The 24,839-nt window shown below is 35.8% G+C and overlaps 1 protein-coding gene across 1 annotated transcript; it reads left to right on the top strand.

Annotated features, from left to right (window-relative positions):
* The first annotated feature begins 16,004 nt into the window (after window positions 1–16,004).
* Window positions 16,005–17,494, top strand: LOC149197383 (membrane protein PM19L-like). Its single transcript, XM_089403902.1, has 4 exons — window positions 16,005–16,204; window positions 16,321–16,540; window positions 16,694–16,739; window positions 16,849–17,494. Exons 1-4 carry the CDS (start codon window positions 16,078–16,080, stop codon window positions 16,972–16,974), a joined length of 519 nt encoding a protein of 172 aa, XP_089260028.1. The 5' UTR covers window positions 16,005–16,077; the 3' UTR covers window positions 16,975–17,494.
* Window positions 17,495–24,839: the final 7,345 nt, after the last annotated feature.

Below are 24,839 nucleotides of genomic sequence, written 5' to 3'. Positions count from 1 at the left end.
AAAATTCCCAACTGTGGGGACATGCTACAAGTGAAATACAAAATAAACGTAGTCTTTAATTAGACAAATAGTCTAACCATTTCTTACCCAACCATGCTAGGGAATTTTCTTTTTTCACTTCACTTCCTTCTGGAATTGCTTCTGCAATGGTTATGGCGTGCCTTGCACATTCCTCTACCTTCTCCTTCTCAGGTGATTCCATTACCTATTTGTCCTTCTTTGGATGAAGATGTGGATGCAACTTCCAACACTTTTCAATCCAATGCCTACTTATGTTGCAATGAGTGCAAAAGTTTATGTGAGATTTTATTGGCACAAATGTCTTTAAACTTGGATGAGAATTACCCTTCTTGGTCTCATTTCCACTTGACATATTCATGTTCTTGACTAATGCTTTCCTTTTGTGGCACTTAGCTACATAATGGTTAGGTGCATGACAAAAAGTGCATGGAAAAACATTCCACAACATGTTATTCAAATCATCATGTTTTTTGTAATCATTAAAAGCCTTTGAATAATCAGGACGCTTATACCTCTTATGGTTTTCCTTTGTCTTATGAGCCTGGTGAGGAGAACTTGAATGGTGAGAATAACTTGGCACTAATTTCACCACAACTCCACCAAAACCGACATTGAACCTACAAATTTGCCTCCAAATCCGCTATTGGAGCGCCAATTTGCCCAATTTCCCATCAAAATTGGCGGGGCGCTAATTTTTCCACTAAGCCTTTAATTCTAAAATTGTGGTCACGTGGGTCTTCATAAGGCCAGGGGCTAGCCCCCCACCGCTAGGGGTTAACTTGGCGGTATCAGTTAACCACAAACCTAGACACATGGAAGCGACATGGTTTGGTGGAGCTCGTGGTTAGGGAGGCAGTGTTGGCACGACGAGTAAGGAGACGGGTCACATGGTGGCGAAAATCCTAGGTGGTTAGTATAAATGTCACGGGTGCGTGGAATTACCAACCTCAGAGGTTACGGGTTATGCCACGGTTGTGGCTATCACATGCGGGCTTGTGGGTTTGTTAAGTGGTAGTTAAGCCATAGTTTATGGTGTGTACATGGGGCTGGGCTAGGGCCTAGCCCTTGGCCCCCCTGCCCGTGGTCCTATGGCATTGGGGCGGCGAGAGGCTAGGCCTTAGCTTAGACCCCCATGCCATATGCGCCCCAACTATACCTTAAAAATATATTTCCACCAACGTATAACAAGGACCACTGTTTGACACAATGGTTTACTGTTTGACAAGTTATGTGGAGGTTTTGAGTTCGATTCCGGCCAAGGTCTGTCTGAACCCTAACCCAATTTTAGTGGACATCAAGTTTCCGCATGGAAACCTCTCGTTGGGCCACGTGGTGGCCTCTAGTTGGTCCACATCACCAACAACAAATTGATCAATTAAAATCTACCACGTTGTACCAATGAAATCATGCCACTTGGCACCACCTAATTCATCTGGAGGAAAACAGTCAATGCACAATCACCCTGCCACGTAGGCATGCCCAGTCAACACCACGTCAGTAGTATAGATTGCTGACTGGACTATCATTTTTTTCAAAAGTTTGTCTGTTTTGAAAAACGAACATAACTTGTTTCCTAGACCATACGATGTCTGTTTCGTGCGGAATGAGTTGCACCTGATTCAGGATGACGAACACCACTTGGTTGATCAGGTTCCACATTGATGCGAAAACTTTTAATTTTGAGAAAAAATTTGAGCTTTGGATCAAGTAGGTTCATGATTTTATCTATCTTAGTAGATAATATTGAAGAAGAATTTCATGAATTTTTCAGCATAAGCTATGCTAAGTCCCATTAATTAATTCTAGAATAGGTTTAATTTGAAAAAATAATTTCCAAGAAGCAATAGCCTTGCCTCTCTTCTACATTTCAAGGTGCCTAAACTTGCTCAATCACAATTGTGTTTTTGGCTCTAAAAGTAGTGGCCCAAAAGACATATGACACTTGTGTTGCAATTCCATTATCTAAGTGCGAGGTTGAAGATGTGTCCATAAAACAACTCAGTGCAACACGCAAGTTCATGAATGGTGTAGTTGTGGCCAATCAAATGGTTTTTGACGATATATTTTCTTTTATTGGCCAATACAAGTGTCATTAATACTCAATTTCCAATTTTATTCTTATAATATTCACTACTATAGTGTATGTTTTTGTGGCATTATGCATTTAATCAGATAATTTTCAACTCCTTGGTCAAAAAAGAGAGTCTGGCCATATTTATTCTCTCCATATTTTGGATTGTTTAACCAATTTGTGTTTCTACCATCTCCCCACAATTTAATTCTATCGTGCTTATGACCTCTCTCACTCCCCAAACCATTGCAATAAAAAATGCATAAACAAGGTGATTAACTCCTAAGAAACAATAATAATTCAGGTCTTTCATAAATAGAGAGTTACCACTTTAGTTTTGTGCCCCACCAATTTACAATCACAAATTTTTATTTTTAGCATGATGCCCATTTGTTTGATAATTTATCTTTGAAAAAAAAAATACATGGAAAATTATCTATATATTTAATCTTTTGGCTACATGAAAATTTGTAAAATGTTTTCTTGCTTTGTGAACAAATCTTTGTTAATTTAAACCATGAATTACTAACCTATGCAATAATAAATATGTAGGTGTGTAATAAGTACAAAGTTACCTTTCAACCTCACCAATTTAAAATCAAATATTTTAATTTTTAAGATGTTATCCATTTGTTTGATTATTTATTTATGGAAACAAGTATGATTTGTTTTTACATCTAGCTAAATCTTTGTCAGTGAACAAATAATTGTTAATCTAGGACTTGCATCCTTTTAAGCCACAATAAATATGTACGTTTCTGGATAAGTACATAGTTGCATTTTGAATTCTACTTCTCTCTAGTTTTAAGTCAAGCCTTTAATTTTCCTAATGTTCTCATTTTTCTTATAATGATTTTCTAGGAAAAAAATGTTAATATTATTAGCTATCACATCAATGAAATCTGCCATGCTGTACCAATGAAATCATACCACTTGGCGCCACCTAATTCATCTGGAGGAAAATAGTCAATGCACAATCACCCTGCCATGTAGGCATGCCTAGTCAACGCCACGTCAGCAGTACAGATTGCTAACCAGATTGTCATTTTTTTCAAAAGTTTCCCTGTTTTGAAAAATGAACATAACTCGTTTCCCAGAGCATACGATGTTTGTTTCGTGTGGAACGAGTTGTGCCTGATTCAGGACGACGAACACCACTGGGTTGTTCAGGTTCCACACTGATCCGACAACTTTTAATTTTGAGCAAAATTTTGAGCTTTGGATCAGGTAGGTTCATGATTTTATCTATCTTAGTAGATAAGATTGAAGAAGAATTTCATGGAGTTTTCAGCATAAGCTATGCTAAGTCCCATTAATTAATTCCAGAATAGGTTTAACTTGCAAAAATAATTTCCAAGAAGCAATAGCCTTGCCTCTCTTCTACATTTCGAGGTGCCTAAACATGCTCAATCACAGTTGTGTTTGTGGCTCTAAAAGTAGTGGCCCAAAAGACATATAACACTTGTGTTGCAATTCCATTATCTAAGTGCGAGGTTGAAGATGTGTCCATAAAACAACTCGGTGCAACACGCAAGTTCATGAATGGTGTAGTTGTGGCCAATCAAATGGTTCTTGACGATATATTTTCTTTTATTGGCTGATACAAGTGTCATTAATACTCAATTTCCAATTTTATTCTTATAATAGTCACTACTATAGTGTATGTTTTTGTGGCATTATACATTTAATCAGATAATATTTCAACTCCTTGGTCAAAAAAGAGAGTCTGACCATATTTATTCTCTCCATATTTTGGATTGTTTAACCAATTTATGTTTCTACCATCTCCCCACAATTTAATTCTATTGTGCTTATGACCTCTCTCACTCCCCAAACCATTGTAATAAAAAATGCATAAACAAGGTGATTAACTCCTAAGAAACAATAATAATTCAGGTCTTTCATAAATAGAGAGTTACCTCTTTAGTTTTGTGCCCCACCAATTTACAATCAAAATTTTTTATTTTCAGCATGATGCCCATTTGTTTGATAATTTATCTCTGAAAAAAAAAATACATGGAAAATTATATATATATTTAATCTTTTGGCTACATGAAAATTTGTATAATGTTTTTTTTCTTTGTGAATAAATCTTTGTTAATTTAAACCTTGAATTACTAACCTATGCAACAATAAATATGTAGGTGTGTAATAAGTACAAAGTTACCTTTCAACCTCACCAATTTAAAATCAAATATTTTAATTTTTAATATGTTATCCATTTGTTTGATTATTTATTTATGGAAACAAGTATGATTTGTTTTTTACATCTAGCTAAATCTTTGTCAGTGAACAAATAATTGTTAATCGAGGACTTGCATCCTTTTAAGCCACAATAAATATGTATGTGTCTAGATAAGTACACAGTTGCATTTTGAATTCTACTTCTCTCAAGTGTTAAGTCAAGCCTTTAATTTTCCTAATGTTCTCATTTTGCTTATAATGCTTTTCTAGGAAAGAAATGTGAATATATTTAAGATCTTACTCAATCTTTCATATTGAAATTTTGGCCTCCTACTCTTTCTTAAGGATGATATTATTAGCTATCACATCATAATTGGCCACATTAACATGACAACATGTTCGATAGGACTAAACTCACGATGATATTATTAGCTATCACATCATAATTGGCCACATTAACACGCCAACACGTTCGATAGTATTAATCTCATCTCATTATGAAGAAAACTTGCTTGATTTATTACTTGACGAGAATCAACTTGACTAACAAAATGGTTTTCTTTGAGATTTAGTTCTTAGTTTTTGAGCTATAGATCTATCTTCGATGTCATTTATTTGTTGACTAGGGTATTATCATTTAATGTCATGCTTTTGTTATATTATATTTTTTAGATGTTTCTTCAGGATAGATGGCAATAATTCACATTACTTGTTATGCTCTGTATTTATACTTTCAACATTGAAATGATATAAATAATTCTCTAGTGTACCAACATTCGACAATTCCTCAAGGGCTACATTATATCCCATGAGATCCTAAAACAAAAACTTAAAAACCTAAATCCTCACACACATATTCAAAACTTAATCCATAGACCCTAAAAACATAGCTTAAAAGCATAAATATTTGTAAACATATTAAAAAATGTGATCCATAGTAATGAACTTAGCTCTAGAAAATTTCATGGTAGGAATTCTACTATGCATGTTGTCACCTTTTTCCACCTAATCTCACCATTTGAAAACATTCATGTACCTATTTAAATCCTGTTGCACTCTCTTCGAAAACATTCATGTACTTATTTTAATCTTGTTGCACTCTCTTCCTCAACTGAAAACTAAGGCACATATGCCATAAACAATGGCAATCCAATTTGATCAACTCATGTTCTGTGATTGTTTTTGTATGCTTCTATTGTGCAAGCATAGTCTAATGAAAATGAGTAATTTTAATATGTTGCTTGAAAGTAGAGAAATCAGTCACAAGATTTAATCTCATGTTATCCCATCCTATGGTTGTATGATTTGGTATTGAGGATAAGTTTCTCGAACTTTCATCTATTTGTGGTAGATTATGCCTTAAAATCTATTTTTGAAGAAAATTATTTCCCTTTAACATTTAATTCCATTTGTTCATTCTCTCTTTAGGGTGTAATTTACAACATGACTACAAAGCTTTTTAAATCTTTTGTATCCGGTCTTTGCCATTGAAAGGTGCATATTTGAAACTTATTATCCTTTTGTTAATGGTTAGGGAAAGTACAATCCCTACAACCTTTAACCATTGGTCGTAATCTCATGGTTATGTTATAGCATATTTTTTGTTCTTCGATCATAGTTAGGTTAAAATAACGTTGCTTTTGCATTTTTCTACCAATAAAATACTTCTAAAGTTTCATCACCTATCCCGTCTAGAATCAATCCAATAGAACTATGCAAGCTAATAGAATTGTGCAACATTGAAAACCTTTTATGTAATGTTGAGATTCTTAATCTCATCTCTTTGTTCTTTATTGTGGTGAATCCTTGAAATCTAAAAGCATTTGGGTTCGATTTTTATTTGGTGTATTGATAACAATTTGATTGAATCCCTTTAGAACACTACTTTTTATTGCGTTCATTCTCTTACCATTTTAGACATGGATTTGTTGGAAAATTCTCTTAGACCTTTGAATCATGGCACTTTAAGAAAGGAAATTATTGTTGTTTATGATTCAATCGATGTATAAGTTTGCAAATAATGATGAATTGAATGGTTTCTACCATAAAATGATTAGAATGTATTGGTCTTTGTTGCACCAAAATGTGATAGTAGTATGAAATGTAACAATTGAAGCAACCTCGGTGTTCTGTCTTTGGACAATTTTTTTTTGTGTTTCTCTATTTTGTGACGGAAATATTTAATCCAATTAATTGTTGTGGACCAAAAAAATATAACATCGAATGAACAATTTTGACAGACCTGTGCCTATCATTAAATGTGTATCAAGTTGGTTGCCGAAACTTTGGTGGAAGATAAAAGGTGGTCATTTGTGGGGTTGGGATCGATAGACACAAGTGACTTTAGCTGGAGCACAATGCTAAAATGTACATTTCGACAACTTGTGAATTAACAATTTCGTATTCCTTTCGTGTATCTTTACACCTTTAGAATCAATTGCTAATTATCCACTCAAAACATTATTTTAATTAATTTAGTTATTACATTTTCAACTCATAAGAGCTATAGCATTAGATACACCTCCCATTGTCAATGCTATGATATCATTTTATTTTAAAATAGACAATGTCCATAAAAGGATTCCTAGATAAGTTAAAATATTAATACATCTAGGATTACAAAATAAATTAAAATATTCATTTATGTCAATTTATCTGAGCAATATATTTTAAAGAACTGTATAGCTTACTCAAACTCCTATACTAACCTATTTTCATCAAAGAACCAAAAAGTTATAGTCGCCAAACAAATTCAAATTTTCGTCGAGGGAAAATTATTCAGAATTGCAGATATTATAGTGCCCCGATCTAGTTAACTGTTAGTGATATGACATTAACATTTACTTAGCCCTAAGGTCCACACTTTATTCTTTGAGGACCTCAGGTTGAGGATCCGGACACATGACTCTATTATTAATGGTTGTGATATTAGTGGTTGTGATGTTTATGTATGTGATCCGTATTTAAACAGGAACACACCAAATTATAGATATAACCATACATATAGAGATGCAGCAGAAATAATACTTCATTTCATTACTGTAAAATACTGAAATATGCTTACAAACAGAAATGGAAATAAACTAGCTAGGGTGATGGTAGCTTATCTCCGAGAAGAGATGTGGTGGCTACATGCCTCTGAACTGCGTTACAATGAGGCTCGAAGGCCTATTTACTGTTGAGAAACAATGGAAAACCATAAACATCTAAAAACCTAACCTAGAAGACGAAACACCAAACTGTGGGACCCATTTGGGTAAATTGGTACATCAAATTCTCGGGGTCGTAAATTTGGCACACGATCTCCGTTTGACACGCACAATATCTCGTTAGAAAGATCTATCCGAGAAATACAACTATGGGAAGAGAAACAATCGGCTATGGACCCATGTTGCTCCCATTTTTCCCAAAAAATGTCGTTTCGGGCCTCAAAATGGCTCGGGAAGTTCAGGACCCGAAATACTTCTAAAACTAGTAAATTTTGCTACAGTAAAGGAAACTAAAATGCTGAAAGAAACAATGGTGGGGGTCCAAGTGGACTTGGTGGGTGGCCACCAAAATCCACCTGGATCATTCCTCCCCCCTTAGGAAGCAATGGTCCCCATTACGTTGAGTTCCTCCATGAGATGAGGAAACTTCTGCTGAACTTGGTCCCTGGTGAGCCACTTGCCCAAGTGAAGGAGTTTGCCTGCTTTAACACCTCAATACAGTTGGATATTCTGCAGGTGAGTGTGCTTGATCTATGCATCCATGATCCTATTAGTTGCAGCTTGTTCCATGCAATCTAGATTTAACTTTGTGGGTGTGAGCAGTTCTACAATGTCGGATGTGTCTAGTAATGGTGGAAAGTATGGCTGAAGGCGGTCCGCATTGAACACTGGGTGCAGGCCAAGGAATGGGGGAATGTTGAGCTCAAATGCATTGTCTCCCATAGCCTTGGTAATGATGTAAGGACCATATCAGAGTGGTATGAGTTTCCGATAGGCTCTGGTAAGGCGTTCCTTTTGCAAATGAAACCAGACTTTGTCACCCACTGAAACTTGTGTGGAACCCGATGTTGATCATGTCACTACTTGTACTTGGCATTTGATTTCTCCAGAATGTCGTGGACCCGCTGGCGAATATGTTGGATGTGCTCAATGAAGTTGTTTGCCTTATCTGTTTCGGGCTGGACATGAGCCGAATCTGCATGAGTAGCTGCAAATGGCATGGCCACATCAATGGGACATAGTGGCTGGAATCCCAAGCCCACCTGAAAAGGGTTGTGGCCAGTCGAGTTGTGGAGAGCTCTATTGTAGCTGTGCTAAACATAGGGGAGGCTCTCATCCCATGTGCGTGGATGCTTTGAGTTGTACATGCACATAATGTGTACGATCATCCTGTTGACAACCTCTATCTAGCCATCAGTTTGACGATGGAAGGCTATGGACTCAGTGAGTTTGGTGTCCAGCATCGATGAGAGACTAGACCAAAATGTACTGAGGACCCTGTTGTCCCGAGCTCAGATGATATACTATGGGATCCCAAAGTATACCCACACTCGTTCAAAGAATAGTTTAGCAGTGGGTTCTGTTGTGATATTCTTCTTGCAGGCCGCCATAATGGCCATCTTCGAGAACCTATCAATGACCACAAAAACACAGTCATTTCCATGCTTAGTATAAGTAAGGCACGACATGTAATCCATGGAGATGGATTCTCAAGGTCGACTAGGGGTAGGAAGCGGGATATAGAGGCCTTACTTCTTGATGGTCGGTTTGGCAATGGTGCAGGAAGTGCATGATTTGATGTACTTCCTAACATCCTATCGAAGATTCGGCCAATAGAAATACTTCTGCAGTACTGCCACCATTTTCTCGACCTCGAAATGACCAGCAGCCCGACTGTAGTGTGCTTCCCAAATCATCTTGGCATGCTCGCTTGAAGGAACACAAAGGTGACCCAGGTGGCATAACAACGCATCCTAGAGGTGAAAATCTGGAACATGTTGAACCTCCAAGAGTGTCTTGTATGTGTGGCCGAATTTTGGGTCACTTTTGTAGAGAAGTGGCCAATCAAAAGTCTCGTGCCCACAAGAGTTGAGTACAGTGGTTAACGCCATGATCGGTGGTTGAATAAGGCAATTTGGAATATTATTAGTGCTGCCCTTCTTATAATTGATATTCAAATGAAACTATTGCAGGTATGTGGACCACTTCTAATGGTGATCATTCTGCAATTTTCCTTGGGTCTATATGAACTGCAGGGGTCAGTGGTCTGTGTGGATGATCGTTTCCTTCCCCAAAATGTAATGCTTCCATTGTCAACAGGCCTACACAATGGAATACATTTCTTTCTCATATGTGGGATACTTCTGAACTGTGTCTGAAAGTGTCTCACTATGATATGCCACTAGATGCCCGTGTTGAGTAAGGACTGCCCCAATAGCTAGTTAGAGGCATTTGTCTCGACCTCAAATGGTTGTTGTAAGTCTGGTAATGTGAGCACTGGTGTCGAGCAGAGGCGATCTTTCAACTATGTGAATGCCTTCTGTTGAGATTCAGACCAAAATAAATTTTCTTTCGCTCCTCCCTTAGTGACTTGAATCAAGGGCTAAGTGATATGAGAAAATCCAAACACAAACTTACGATAGAAGTTGGCATGGCCTAGAAATCTGCGGAGCTTTGTTAGAGTGGTTGGAGATGGCCAACCCCGAATGACTTGGATCTTGGTTGGATCCACATGCACCCCCCGATCATCAATAATGTATCCCAGATACTAAACCTGGGTCATGCCGAAGGTGCATTTCTCTAAATTGGCACATAACTTGTGTTGCCGTAGTGTTTAGAGAACTTGTCGGATATGGTGGAGATGCTCTTAGCAACTCTGGCTGAAGATCAGGATCTCATCCAAGTATACCACTACAAATGAGTTGGTGAGTGGCCACAAGATGTCATCCATTAGCCTCATGAAGGTTGCAAGAGCGTTTGTCAATCCGAAAGGCATAACCAACCATTCGAAAAGGCCCTCCTTGGCTTTGAAGGCAATCTTCCACACATCAGAGGGTTCGATTCGTACCTGGTGATATCTTGACTTCAAATCAATCTTGCTGAAATATTTTTCCCCCTTTAGTTGGTCCAGGAGGTCATCAATCCATGGGATCGAGTACGCATTATGGACAGTGATATTATTCAGTGCCCGATAGTCAATACAGAGTCTCCAAGTCCCATCCTTCTTCTGTACCAACACGACTGGGTTCCCATAGGGTGATGAATTCGAATGGATGTGAATTTATGTCACATCTCCTGAATCTACCTCTTGATTTCATCATTTTCTAGAATGGAGCACCGATAGATTGGTCCATTGGGCAGTGACATACTTGGGGTCAGATCGATGGAGTGATTGACCTGACAGTGCAGAGGAACCCCTGCGGGGGAGGTGAATATGTCCTCATACTCCTCCATGACCTTGTCCATCTGTAGTTGTCGTGCGGAGGGTCCCTAATAGAGGTCGTGGTCGTCGTCTTCTTCTTTCCTTGAGGGCATATCATCATGAAAACAAATTTCTCAGTTTTGGAAATGATCTTACTGCATTGTTTTGCAGTAACCAAAGAGATGGCGGTAGGCGGTGCTACCTCCGGTACCCTATACAACTTATTTCCAAAAGTAAAAATAACAACACGGGGCCTTGATTCATACAAAACATTTCACTTCCACAAGTATAGTTGTCCTAGTAATACATCACAAACATCAAGAGGAGAAACGTCACACAATACCTCATCCGTGAAGGGCTTGACGTTGTATGGAAGGTGACACTGCTGGCTCATGTGAAGATCCTGTCCTTGGTGAAGCCACCCGATGGTGTATGGTTGTGGATGTGATGTGGTTAGTAAGCCAAGTCGCTTCACGACCTCTGCTGAAATGAGGTTCATTTGGCTCCCGTTGTCGACACTAAACTGTAGTGGGAAGCCCTTTACCCACATCTAGGAGTGGAAGAGATGCTCCTCCTCTGGATCTTCGGGTTCCTCCTTCTGGATCTTCTGGTGGCAACGGTGGCGTTAGGCTCCGCATCAATAATCTACTTCCCTTTGTCATTCCCTTTATCGGGTTCTGACTCAGATTCGAAACATGCATCTGGTTTTGAAACCTTTAGCTCAGCCACTAGTGACTGCTTGGCCCGACACTCACTTGTGCTGTGAGTGGAGCTCTTATGGAACTCACACCACTTTCCCGTGTCCTTTCTCGCCTTCGCGGCACTATTCTTTGCTTGCAGCTTTGGCAAGTTATCTTGGGCCGACCTGCCTTGGCTTTGTCCTTTTTTATGAGGTTGGGAGGCACCTTTTCCTTGCTTCGGATTCGCAGATCCAAATTTTAGCTTCTTCTGTTTAAACTTTTTCTCTATCTTGACGACATATCGGTATGTCGTGTCGAGCGAGGAGATGTTCAAGAATTCTATTTCTTCCTGGATGTACTTGTGCAGGCAACCGCGGTATTTGAGTACCAAATGCTGCTTCGAATCCTTGATACCCAACTTCGTGCAAAGGGTATGGAAAATATTGGTAAACCCTGACACATCTTGGTCCCTTCCCTGCCGCAGCGTGGTCCACTTGATGTCTTGATCCTCATAGCTTTCGACAGGGTAGTATTGCTCCTTGATGGCAGTCTGGAATGAATTCCAAGTGGGTGCGGCTGAAAACAGTGAGGTCGTGCTTTCATCCTTTTGCTCGCAGTAGGTTTCCCACTTGTCCTTGACGCAGTGGGCATCTTTGAGAAGAGAGAAAGTTATCTTTTCCCGGCCGGAAAAATCATGAACAGAAAAATACCCTTCTAGCAAATTTAACCATTTATCTACGACATTTGCATCTATCTGAACCTAAAATATGGGAATGTTAAAGTTAACATGTACCTTAAAGGGTGTGGCACTTCCAGAGTAGCTGCTAGAAGTAGATGTGTCACACCTGGGTAGCTGCTAAAGGATCTAGGCAAAGTTGTCCATCATCGCATTCCTTTGTTGCCCGAGGGCCTTTTTGAGCAAGATTTTGATAGGATCTCCTGCCCCCTCATCTTTCTTTTCATCTGCCATGAGAGGCCATCGAGATTTGCAAGGCTGGTTTTGCAAAGGTTCGACCAGTTCAAGCCTTAACTCCTTATATCCCGACCTCATTGGGCACATGCAAAGAAACACAAATAAAGAGCAGACTGCTCTGATACCACTGATCTGGATTTAAATAGGAACACAAAAAATAGCAGATATGACCATACATATAGAAATGCAACAGAAATATTACTTCATTTCATTACTGTAAAACACTGAAATATGCTTACAAACAAAAATGAAAATAAACTAGCTAGAGCGATGGTAGCTTATCTCTAAGAAGAGATGTAGTGGCTACATGCCTATGAACTATGTTACAATGAGGCTTGAAGGCCTATTTATTGTTGAGAAACAATGGAAAACCCTAAACATCCAAAAACCTAACCAAATGAAACACCAAACTGTGAGCCCCATTTGGGTAAATTGGTACATCAACTTCCCGAGGTCATAACTTTGGTATACGATCTCCATTTGACGCGCACAATATCTCGTTAGAAAGATCTATCTGAGAACTACAACTTTGGGAAGAGAAACATTTTGTTGTTCCCAGTTTTCCCAAAAAGCATCGTTTAGGGCCTCAAAATGGCTCCCGAAGTTCAAGACCCGAAAAACTGCTAAAAATAGTAAATTGTGCTATAATTAAGGAAACTGAAAAGCTGAAAGAAACAATGGTGGGGGTTCAAGTGGATTTGGCAGGTGGCTATCAAAATCCATCTGGATCATTATGTTCTCCATTGATATTATGACGAAGATAACATTAATGGTTATGTATGTTATCTATTGGTATTATGACCATCATAACATTAATGGTTATGCATGTTCTCTATTGATATTATGATGATTGTAGCATAAATGGTGATTTTTGGTCTCTATTGAATTTATGATGATGATAGAAGTAAATGATATGTATGTTCTCTATTGATATCATGATGATGATAGATTTGATGGATATGTATGTTTTATATTTATGTTACGATGTTGATATCTTTGATGGATATGTATGTTTCCATTGATGTTATGATGATGATAGCCATGATGGATGTGTCCCCTATGTTACCTACTTGCATTAGTTCTGGTTCACAATGAACAATGGTGCGAATGGCTAGGTGTTGTTAATGATGTTATTATGACAATGACTAACATTGAAAAACCTTGTTATTGATGATTATTGAGTATGGCAGGAAACCACCAAAGGCACTCACATATGACGAGTTGACGACACTTGGTTTGATGAAAATTTATATTATTTTATCTTTGAAATTCTAAGTCAATTTTGAAACTTGTTATATATGTTTATATATATTCTAATGATATGTTAGTGGTTGTAGGTATAGATTAGTTGCTTGGCCGAACGACTCACATATGGGTGATGGGGTTGTACAATTGGATGGAACTGCATGAGAGAGGTGGGACAATGACCCTGATCTCACCCACTAGTACTCTTGCCGTGACTTGGGTTGGAAATGTTGAAACACCTTCGCCTTGAAGATCACGATGTCATGAGGGCAGGTCCCAAATTTGGGTCGCCCATGATGATTTTATCGTGGGGCGTGCATCAAGGCAGATTCCTTGATCCCTGACACCATTAGTATCACTATAGCAAGTAACATAAGAGATGATAATGGTCTCTATCATTGCACCTATACTTTCCCCTCGTAGCCACTGAATGCTTGAAGGGCAAGTGGCATGGCACCCTTGGAACTTCAAGGAAATTTCTTGAAGGGCACGACCAACTTGGCACCCTTGGGATCACAAATAAATTGTTAGGCGTGACACCCTTAGAACTTCAAGGGAAGTTCTTGAAGGGCACAACCAAACTTGGCACCCTTGGAATCATTAAGAATAAATAAATTAATAAATATAATTAAGATATGAAAACTATGTAAATTCACCTCAAGTGGTAAATGATGATTAGAACCAAGGTAATTAAATCAAGAATAAAACTTGGGTTAAAAAGATCATAGGAAGAAATAAAATATTTTTTCTCTTTACTCTATTGAAGAGCAGTCTGCCCATAACATCGAACTCATGGAGGCCACAGCGGTTTAAGCCTTGAGGCCCTACCTCGGCTTGTTTGGCAGGACCCACAACAATGTAGCTTACTAAGAGTTCATGAGAATTTGCATTCATATAACTCAGGTTGAGCTTTATGGACATATTCTTTTATTTGTAACGAACAGAAAAAGAGCCGAGAACGCTTGGCTAAGAGAGACCGCAGCAGAAGCTCAAGGATGTTGAAGGGATGATACGAGGAATTTTCACTGGGATGAGGAATGAGAATGTCAGTTGTTAAATTCTTCATTTCTCTAACTTGAAATAAAGAATTGTAAAATTGAGATGATAACAGATATGGCTACATTGCTGGATTTTATAGCAGTCCATTCGCCAAAGAGAAATACAACTTAGTCTACCAGGTTCATCTTACTAAGTACTAACTCTACACCCTTGCAAAAGTAGGATATGGGAATAGATATATTAGCTATATTTCCTCGTAAAAACGATTCAGTGCCCTTTTACAGTATTCATGGTTTATCGAACATCATTGCAAAATAAAACTCAAAGGTTTTTGACCAAAATGGCCCACAAAATGTGGGAATTTTCGGTGTGTTCAATTTATTTACATGATATGAATCATGGCTCCCCAACACCTTTTAACGATGTTAAGGTGTTATGATTTTAAAATCGAACCAAAACTTCAGCAATACGCTGACGAGAAACCGTTGAGCGAAAGCATACAAAAAAAAAGTGCATCCATTGCCACAGAGACAACGACAGGTAACATCCACAATAAATTTTATGAAGCCTTTATTTTCATACAAAATGTCTTATTTTTTGTGTTTCTGTGATCTACTGGCAGATCAATTTTTTGTTTTTTATTTTTATTTTCCCCTCCACGGGTCAAATCAAATCAGAGCGGGTCAAATCAAATCAGAGCGGCCCTAGACTATTGGATAGTTTTCATGGAACGCATACACACTGTTCACATTTTAAGAAAATTTAATCAGAGCGGGTCAAATCAAATCAGAGCAGCCCTAGACTATCGGATAGTTTTCATGGAACGCATACACACTGTTCACATTTTAAGAAAATTTTATCAAAATATAATTTGAGTAATTTTTTTGATTGTGGCAGTAGTGAAAATAGATTCAGTATTATTGAAAATTGGTAGTGTTTGAATCATAGGTAAAAATAGATTAGCATCATCAAACTTGTAAGACATTAAAATTTTGAAATTTAATAATTTTAATGTAAATTTCAAAATTTTAATGTAAATTTATAAAAATATTCGGCAGATTTTATCAAAATCTTACCTGAATTTCCATAATAGCTAATAGATTACCACCCAATTACATTAAATTTACGGGATTAGATTAAATTTCGTTATTTTTATCCCTCCATTACGGGCTTGGTAAAGAAATAGTTGTCTTTGCACTAAACAATGGTTGTATATGTCACCAAAGTTCTTCGGTTTTCCAATTGTTAACGCAGGCTGGTTTTGTGGCGGCGGGCTCCTCTTTTCAACGCATCCTTAAATACGTCATACGAAATCTGGAGAAGCTTCTGGCAGAGTTGAAGTTACAGAATGTTCTGGAGTTCTACAGATGTGACGTGGTTTACTATTTAAGCAATTCCTGTATCTCTCCATCGACCATTGTTGTCAGTTTCGTCTCCACCTCTGCAAATTTAGCCTCCTCTGTTGGTTCATTTTAAGATCGATATATATTATTATGGCGTCAAGACTGGTGAAGTTTCTTGCAGGGTCTCTCCTGCTCTTGAATTTCTGCATGTATGTGATTGTGGCTGCTATCGCTGGATGGGCTGTCAACAAAGCCCTCGACCACACTTACTCTACCAGTAATTTATTTCTAACTAAAACCCACATATTTTTATTATCCGATATGCATAGCTATTTGATAGAGTTTTGTGTTATTGACTGTTGAACTAATGGATTGCATAATGAAAACTTGCAGGTCCTGGAGGCACTCTTCCTGTCGGGTTTTCTCCAATTTACTTTCCAATGGGTAATGAAGCGACTGGATTTGTGGTTATTTTTTCCTTGATAGCTGCTGTCGTGGGAGGTGGTGCATGCCTATCAGGAATCCATCACCTGCGGGTTTGGACTGCTGCCAGCTTGGCTTCCAGTGTTGCATCGGCCATGACAGCTTGTGCCCTCACTCTTCTCGCCATGGGGTATATGTTATCACTACTAACACATTATATTACAGGAATAGGATATATGAATTCATTAGTATAGAATATAGATGGAGTGATAATGATTTTTTATCCAATTTATTTAGAAAATAAAGGTGAACTCATCTTGTTTTTCTCTCACAAAAACTGCAGGTTAGCATGCAAAGAAATCCATATCGGTGGCAGAAACACAAAACTGGTATGTACTAAGAACTACGTTTTGTCATAATATCTTGCTTTCTCTCATGAGCTAAGCCATTCCACAATTCCTTTTATGTTGACCTCTGGTAATTTGTATCTGTGAGCAGAGAACGCTGGAGTCATTTCTTATTATTTTGTCTGGAACAAATATCTTCTATATTTTACTCATTCATGTTGGATTAATCGGAGGAAAATATTCTTCTGCAAGCCACATCGTTACAACGACAGCCTAGCCTCAGAAACAAAGCAGGCCCGTGACCTCTTCTGTCTAATCATATGTAGTCTATAAACTGTAATATATACTATCAAGTTGTAATCTATCCAAAGATCATCAATGGCTTGTGTTGTGTTGTGTGACCAGTAAAATTATTGAGAGAGGCAGATTGGAAATTATTTCAATTTTGGAGCGTGATTCATGAAAAACGAGCTCTGAATTTGAGCAACAGAGTGTGAAGTTTTGTTGACAAAACCATAGCTTTATTTGTTGATGGAAGTTTGGCTTGAATATATTTCTGCATAATCATCAGTCATCGTCATCCTTAGTGTGCAAGATTCACATATATTGTATATATTTCTTCCTGATGTGCTATTTGCAGCACTGCAATAAGTAAATCTATACTTCGTGGATTGCATGTATGTTCGATAATTATTGAAAGCTGATATGTCTTCAATGGGTTTTCTACTGTCGGTATTGCATGTATGTTCAATTATTAAAAGCTATTCTGCCTTCAATGGTTTTTTAACTGTCGGTAATCCATGTATGTTCGATTATTATTGAAAAGGGTTCTGTCTTAAATGGGTTTTTTACTGTCTCCTTACTGAACTCTACATGACAGAATAATGGGTTGAAATTTTCCGAGAAGAAAAAGATTCTAGAGTCTCTCCTCTCCTTTCTTTTCCGAGAAGAAAAGAATTCTCTTTTTCCATTAAAAAACAAAAAGAGAGTACATATTCATGTGATGATTTGTAGACTTCTATCCGTTCTTCTAGATCTCCTATCACTTACATAATTGTCCGAGTTATTCCTATATTCATCTTTTTAACACTGAAGTTGCATATTGTCTTTACAAAAAAACATTTGATATACAAAAAACAGCTAAGTTTTGCCAAAAAAAACATACTATCCCTTTTCCTCTGGCAACTCCCAGGAATGATTGATGCATCCATGACATTACACTTTGTTAATAAGCAGCATAATGAATCTTATTCGGTGCTTTTGTGATTTCTCTTTTTCCCGAGCTAAAGTCAATTATTACAGATTCTCAGAATATTCCAGGAATCTGACGGACATCCTATTCTGAATATTCTAGGAATCTGCAATCAACTTAAAGAATCTGATTCTGATTCTGTTTTTTTTTTTTTTTTTGTATATGACCAAATTTAAAGTGTTGGAAAGTGTTTATTAGATACTAGATTCTCTTCATCCAAATTTAATGTGTTGGGTTGGAAAGTGTTTATTGGATACTAGATTCTCTTCATCCAATTAGATAAGAAGGGAAAATTAAATAATATGTAATCCTTAACCCAGTCCATGATATCCTTAGCGGCCCCATAAACCCAAATTTTCTCAAAGCCCAGCGGTTTTACACGTATGAAGACACCCTTAATTTCAACCCTACTATTTGTCGCTGGCCCCCCTCCCACCAGAACCACCAGAAATGGAAATAGCCAAAAACCATGGGGAAGAAAGTTACAGCCTCTCCTACCCGCATAGTGTTGCACGTATTCGATTGTAAGGAAGTCACGAAAGTCATATAAAAAGTCCGACCGCTTTAGGTCATGTGGGAACTCTAGAGGAGTATTAAAACTTTTGTCCGCTGCTAAAAGAGTCAAAGTAATAAGAGCCACGAAAAGCATTATACACTTCATTATAAAACAGCTCTGAGTTGTACAAGGTTGTTTAGAGGAATTTGTGGATCATCTAGTAAGGCTTTTAATCTGCGATGATGTGCTGGGTCCGTAGCGTCGCTATTCGTTTTCGTGTGAGTTCGATGATGGAGACTTTACAGCGGGGACATGGGAGTCCTCTATCAAACCCTGTCAGGAGGCAACGAAGTCAAACGGGATGGTGATTTTGGTTGATAATAAAGGCAAATAATTCTACACCTCTGTCTTGTTTTGAATTTGTGATTTTTTTTTAAAGGAAACATATATTAAGAATTGATAATCTATACATTTATTTTACATCTATTTTATACTTGACTCTAAAATTAATTATTATAAACATATTGACATACATCAACTTTTATTACATCATAAATATGAAAAAAATGAATAACCAAATCCTAGTAAAAGAAGTGATTGATCCTTTCTTAAATACTATCCTTTACTTGACCACTCAAGTGGTCGTACCACACTTACCTCACAACATTGCATTATGTTATGAGAAGCCTCACACTTGGGGTATTTGATGGGAGCACAAGCAGATTGACCTAACATGAAAACACACCTTAATCTAAAAATTGTTTGCAATTTTAAGCTTTTGTGAGAGGGTCCAGAGAGGTTTCCCATGATGTGGTTACACATTGTATTGTATTGTCACCGTTAGGATTTTAAGACCCTAATATTGAACGATGAATCAATGTTATGCATTCATTTAAAAAGGTAATGATTTTAATGTTATAATTTTTTTTTAATAAAATGGTTAATTAATATTTATAGGTATTAAGTATATTTATTTTATTATACATATTACATTATTAAAAAAAATACCAAAAATACTCATCAAGTCCTGATGATGAGTCTTGCTCTAGACTCGAAACGTCGACAAAAAAAAAAAAAAAAAAAAAAAAAAGATGAACACTGTGGATTATCCGAACTCAATCTCTCAAAAACCGCTCCACAGAAACTTGCAATCCAAAATACCAAAAATAATTAAATTGTAACTTTATTTTAATTTAATATTATTATTACTTATAAAAATAATTAATGTATAAGTTAAACATATATACATTAAAAAAAAAATTCATGTAACAATATTTTTAATCATGAAAATCCAATACTATAGGCTTTTGTTGTGGTCAATATCATGACTTACTAATACTACATGTTTAAAAAAACTATAACTCATCTCTATTATATGTCTATTACTATGAATATTTTAAAATCTTTGCCCACCTAATAATTATTAAAATTAAAATTAAATTTATCATAAGCATCAGAACACTATAATATATTTAAGAAAAACATAAAAACTAATTAAATTATAATTATTATTATAGAAATAATTAATGTATAAGTTAAACATACATACATTTAAAAAAACATGGAACAAGATTCTTAACTATGGAGATTTAACTCCACTTTACCATTGAGCTTTTTAATTTGTAAATAGGCTTTGTTACAATACCATGGATTATCAATGTCACATGCTAAAAAAAACCATAATTCACTTCCTATGATACTTGTTCATATGCGATTTTCTTTAATTAATCAATTTAATTGAAACAGAAAAAAGTGCATAACTACTTTAAATAAATGTCAACCTTTGATTTGTATATTTACTATTAAGAATATTCTAAAATATTATGTGAAGGTTAAATCCCTACCACCCACCAAATAATTATTGATAATTAAACTAAAATTATAAAATCATAAATCCAAAATAGACACACCTATTGACATAATAATAATAATAATAATAATAATAATATAGTGTATGTTTCCACATGAAGTAACATATTGTTGTTGAGAACTTCTAGAATCCTGTGTGTATTGTTTGAAGAGCCCAATGTTTCTTCATGAGAAGGAAGCAAACTTATGATAGGAAGAGTGCTTGCCCAAAATATAAAGAGAATGGAGTGAAGAATTAGTCATTAGAGATAGTGAGATTAAAAAATCGTTGCATGATAATTTTGACTAAACCATAGAGAGAGAAATTATTGAATTAAAGATTTAATTTTATAATTAATATAATTCCTTGATAAATCAAAATCACAGAAATATAAATAACTGAAAGGATTGAAATGAAACAATTAAAATTTAAAAATTATTTTTGATTGGTCAAAATTCAAAAAGGTAACGAAAATTTATAATTAAATATTATTTATTGATTATGTCAAAGGCCTAATTATAAGAAATAAATTAAATTGGAATGAAATTGGTCATAAGGTCAACATTTGGAAATTATAAAAATGAATAAATTACCCTAAAGAGATTATAAATTTATTTTAATTGGTCAAAAATTCTAAAAATGGGGGTGGGACAAACATAAAAATTAAAAATAGAAATAATTTTATTTTATTTTATAAATTAGACATGATTACTTATAAGATTAAAGGACATATTATTAATGAGAGGAAAATTATGGAACTAAATCAAATGTGGAATTACAATATATAAATGTTAAAATGGAGAAAAGAAAGAGACAAAAGGTACAAAAGGTTAACAATGGTAAAAAAAATTAAAATTATTAATATTATTAAATACCCTAACTTTACTAATTATGTTAAAAATGGATAAATTGGAAGGGTAATTAATAATCCAATTAAATTAATAAATAATATAATGAGGAAAATAACTGACTAAGAAATGAGAAGAAATAAACTTAAGAATAATTCGAGGAGGATGGGAAAGGGGGGAAGGGTGGGGGAGAAAGCGTTAGGATGGGGGAGAATTTAAAAGAGGGAAAGGGTTAAGATGATAAGAAATGGATGGTGGGTTTCCAGGATTGGCTTAATTGGTATCCATCATCCCGATTAAAATTATTAGGATGTTTTTCAATTTCAAGGGCCTCCCTAATGACCCGGTTGGAATGATAAGGGGTAGAAGCTAAGATTTTGGTTTTGTCAAAAAAAATGAGGTGTTTGGTTGAATGGGAATGCTTAGTAATGGCAGAGTTAGCAATGTGATTGTGGAAGGTGTCAACCATGTGCTCTTTCAACCAATATTTGAAGGATCTTTCGGTTTGACCTATGTAAGACTTTCCCATCAAGCACTCTTCCTATCATCAATTTTTCTTCCTGCCCCTGAAGATGGGTGAAGTGTTCACCCAAAATGTTGGGCTCTTCAAGCAATGCACAGAGGATTCTAGAAGTTCTCACCAACAATAGTAATATTAGCACCTCTCAAAGAAAATTATCTCAAGTGGTATGGTTCACTATTTCTGTCCCAAGTAGCGTGGGTTCAAGGCTCTAGTACCCTTGTGGCATTTATGAAATGTTGCTTCTACTAGGTGAAATAGTGGCAACCATTTCTATGAAGTTCCTCATTGTGCCTAGTGGAATGCACTCATTACTGTTAAAAAACAAAATAATAATAATATTAGCACCACATTAATAGTGTGGTTTATATACATTGTTTGGTGTCAGTTTCCACCTTTCATATGCCAATCCCCACCTTTCATGCCACTATAAGTGGAAAATGATTCCTATTGGTGTATTTCAACGATTTTGTCATTGTGGTTGTGCTAGTTGACAATTGGCATGCACGATATAGTTTAATAGACCATGGTTGACTATGAATAACAATGGTTGACCATGAGTAAGCAAGGTTGATCATGGTTGATGTTACATTGGTGTTAATGTTAATATTACATTAATGGTTGAAGAGGGTTGACGAGGTTGACTATGATTGACCATGGCCAACCCTTATGGTAAAAACATATTTATGTTACATTAATCTTGAACATTGTTACATTAATGTTTTTCAACCACATTAATAAAGTGGTTGATGTTACATTGGCGTTAATTTTAATGGTACATTAATATTTATATTGATGCTATATTAATGGTTGAAGAGGGTTTATGAGGTTGACCGTGGTTGACCATGGTCAAGCATTAATATAATTACATTGCTGAACACGGTTGTGTTAGGCTAAAGAAATAATACCTTTTTAGCATTTTGTTACTTTAGTTTTCATCTATCCTTCATAGAAACCCTCATAATTTACTTGTTTTTGCAGCATCTTACTATCTTTCCATGAATAATAAACCATCTGAGTTACAAAATACATAAAGAGGTACATGTCTAATATATTTATAATTCTATATTTTTATTTTATAAAATTCAGTTAATTTTTAAGATTACAGAAACTGACATATTGTGTAATTCTGATGACACTTTGTAGCGACATCCAAGGTCTGAATGGTTTTCGAAGTGAATAGGTCAACTCAAGTATATAGAAGAGTTCCAAATAGCTCTAGCATAGAGTTCCATCTATTTTGCGCAAGAAAAATCTCATTGGTTTCCCATAATAGTTGGTCAAACACTCAGTCTACCATTATGTGGCAGAAGGAGCAGAGAAGGAATGTATCGGGACTACTATTTGGTAGTATATCGACTCCAAAAGAGCATGAATCATCCTCAACAAGCTAAAGATCAACAAAGCCAATGATGGTGTGTTTGAAGCCAATGATGGTGTGTTTGAAAAATCTTCATATGATTCATCGACATCAATGAATTGTAGGAATCAAATCTTGAAATGAAATAGGAAACTTATTCATCATTTAATTATTTAGATTTACAGCAATTGTTCTCTCAGTTAGTTATTGTAAAAACACATTATATATCGGACTCGCTAAGGAGCGAGAATAATCTCTTGTAAATACATAACAATATTTTTGTGTATGATATTTTTCAATTTAGTCTCAAATGTTGTCTCTTGTTATAATTGCGCTTTGATGAGAAGGTTACACCAATGATAATAAGGTTTTCCGAGTATTTTTAAATCTCATGCACCAGGAGGAGGGCCCCTCTGGAAAACGAGAGACTGTATTATAGTATTTCTTTACTCTTTTGTGTTGTCTCACTTTTCATTATAATTGCTTTGTTTCTTATAGTCATGATTTATAGCTTTTTCTCACGGTTTAATTTATTTTACAGGTTTCTCAAGGTCTTAAATGAAATTTAAAAACATAAAAAACATTTCCCAGTCATTCATACATTCATATCTTTACTCTCATATTCATTTTTATACTCGCATTGATAAGCACATTGTAGTTTCTTACACAACATTTAAACTAATATCATAGTTTTAATTAATGAATGAATTCTAACCTTTGAACACACACCTTCTGAATATTTTCAATCCAAAGTCACATAGTTACTTTTTAAAATTACTTCACAATCTCAAATAGTTGGGGTAAGTGTCCCTTACTTTCGTAAATAGTTGTCTTTCTTTCGTAGATAATTGCATTGCTTATTTAGATAGTTGTAATTTATTTCATATAATAAATGTTCTTGTTTCCAAAGTGTAAAATTGTATTTACCTTTTTTTAGTTTAGAATTTGAATGCTTTCTTGGAACAATTGTTTTTTATTTCCTAGAATAAATTTTCTACTTCATTGAGTATAGATGGTTGCTCTTGATCTCATTATATTAGATTTGTTGCTTTAATTAGTTTAGAGTTCATTGCTCTCCTAGAATAAATTGTCCGATACTTTCACTAAATTAAAATATGAAGAGTTGTCTTTATCTTCATAGAATAACTGCTTTTTAGAATAATTTCCTTTAATTTCACTAGAATAGTCTACTTCATCTGCGTGTGCTCTGTCTAGATTTCATCCCATAAATATAATTTCATTGTGTTCATTGACTTTCATGATTTAAATATTTTATTGCATTAATATTTAAGTTAAGATTTCCATTTCCCCTTCATAGATTAATTATTGCACTCAATTTAAAAGGATTGATCATTCATTTCTTGTTATAAATAGACTAGGATTTTTTCTCTCATACTGAAAGTTGATCTCCTAGCACATACAATGTAGTGTCCTTCACAAGTCTATGAAACTAGATCAAAATTTTAATGTAATAATTTAAAACACAATTAAATTACCCATAAGGTTTACCATGGCTAAACTTTGTGAATTTTTTTAACCATGGTCAAGCTTCCTTGACAATGTTTGAACATGGTTTGCTATGGTTAAACATGGTCAAGTTATGGTTGACCATGGACATGGTCATCCATGTTATCCATCTTGACCACAAATGTCCATGATTTAACCATGTTGATGATGTTGGCTGTGGTTGATTATCATTGATTATGGTTGGGCATGGATGAACGATGTTGACAATGGTAGAGCTTGTTTGACCATGGTTGAACAACGTTTACTATGGTTGAATTTCGTGACCATGTTTGATCCACGGGGTCTCCGCC

This window comes from Pinus tabuliformis, chromosome 2_2 (assembly GCF_031772625.1).
Source record: "Pinus tabuliformis cultivar Carrire ecotype Pingquan chromosome 2_2, CPIR1, whole genome shotgun sequence".
Classification (NCBI taxonomy): Eukaryota; Viridiplantae; Streptophyta; class Pinopsida; order Pinales; family Pinaceae; genus Pinus; species Pinus tabuliformis.
This window is presented reverse-complemented; position numbering and strand designations above follow the sequence as displayed.

Coding starts and splice junctions, on each gene's coding strand:
- LOC149197383 (XM_089403902.1), top strand. CDS start 16,078: ATGGCGTCAAGACTGGTGAAGTTTCTTGCAGGGTCTCTCCTGCTCTTG. Junction 16,205..16,320: donor CGACCACACTTACTCTACCA/GTAATTTATTTC, acceptor GAAAACTTGCAG/GTCCTGGAGGCACTCTTCCT. Junction 16,740..16,848: donor GTGGCAGAAACACAAAACTG/GTATGTACTAAG, acceptor ATCTGTGAGCAG/AGAACGCTGGAGTCATTTCT.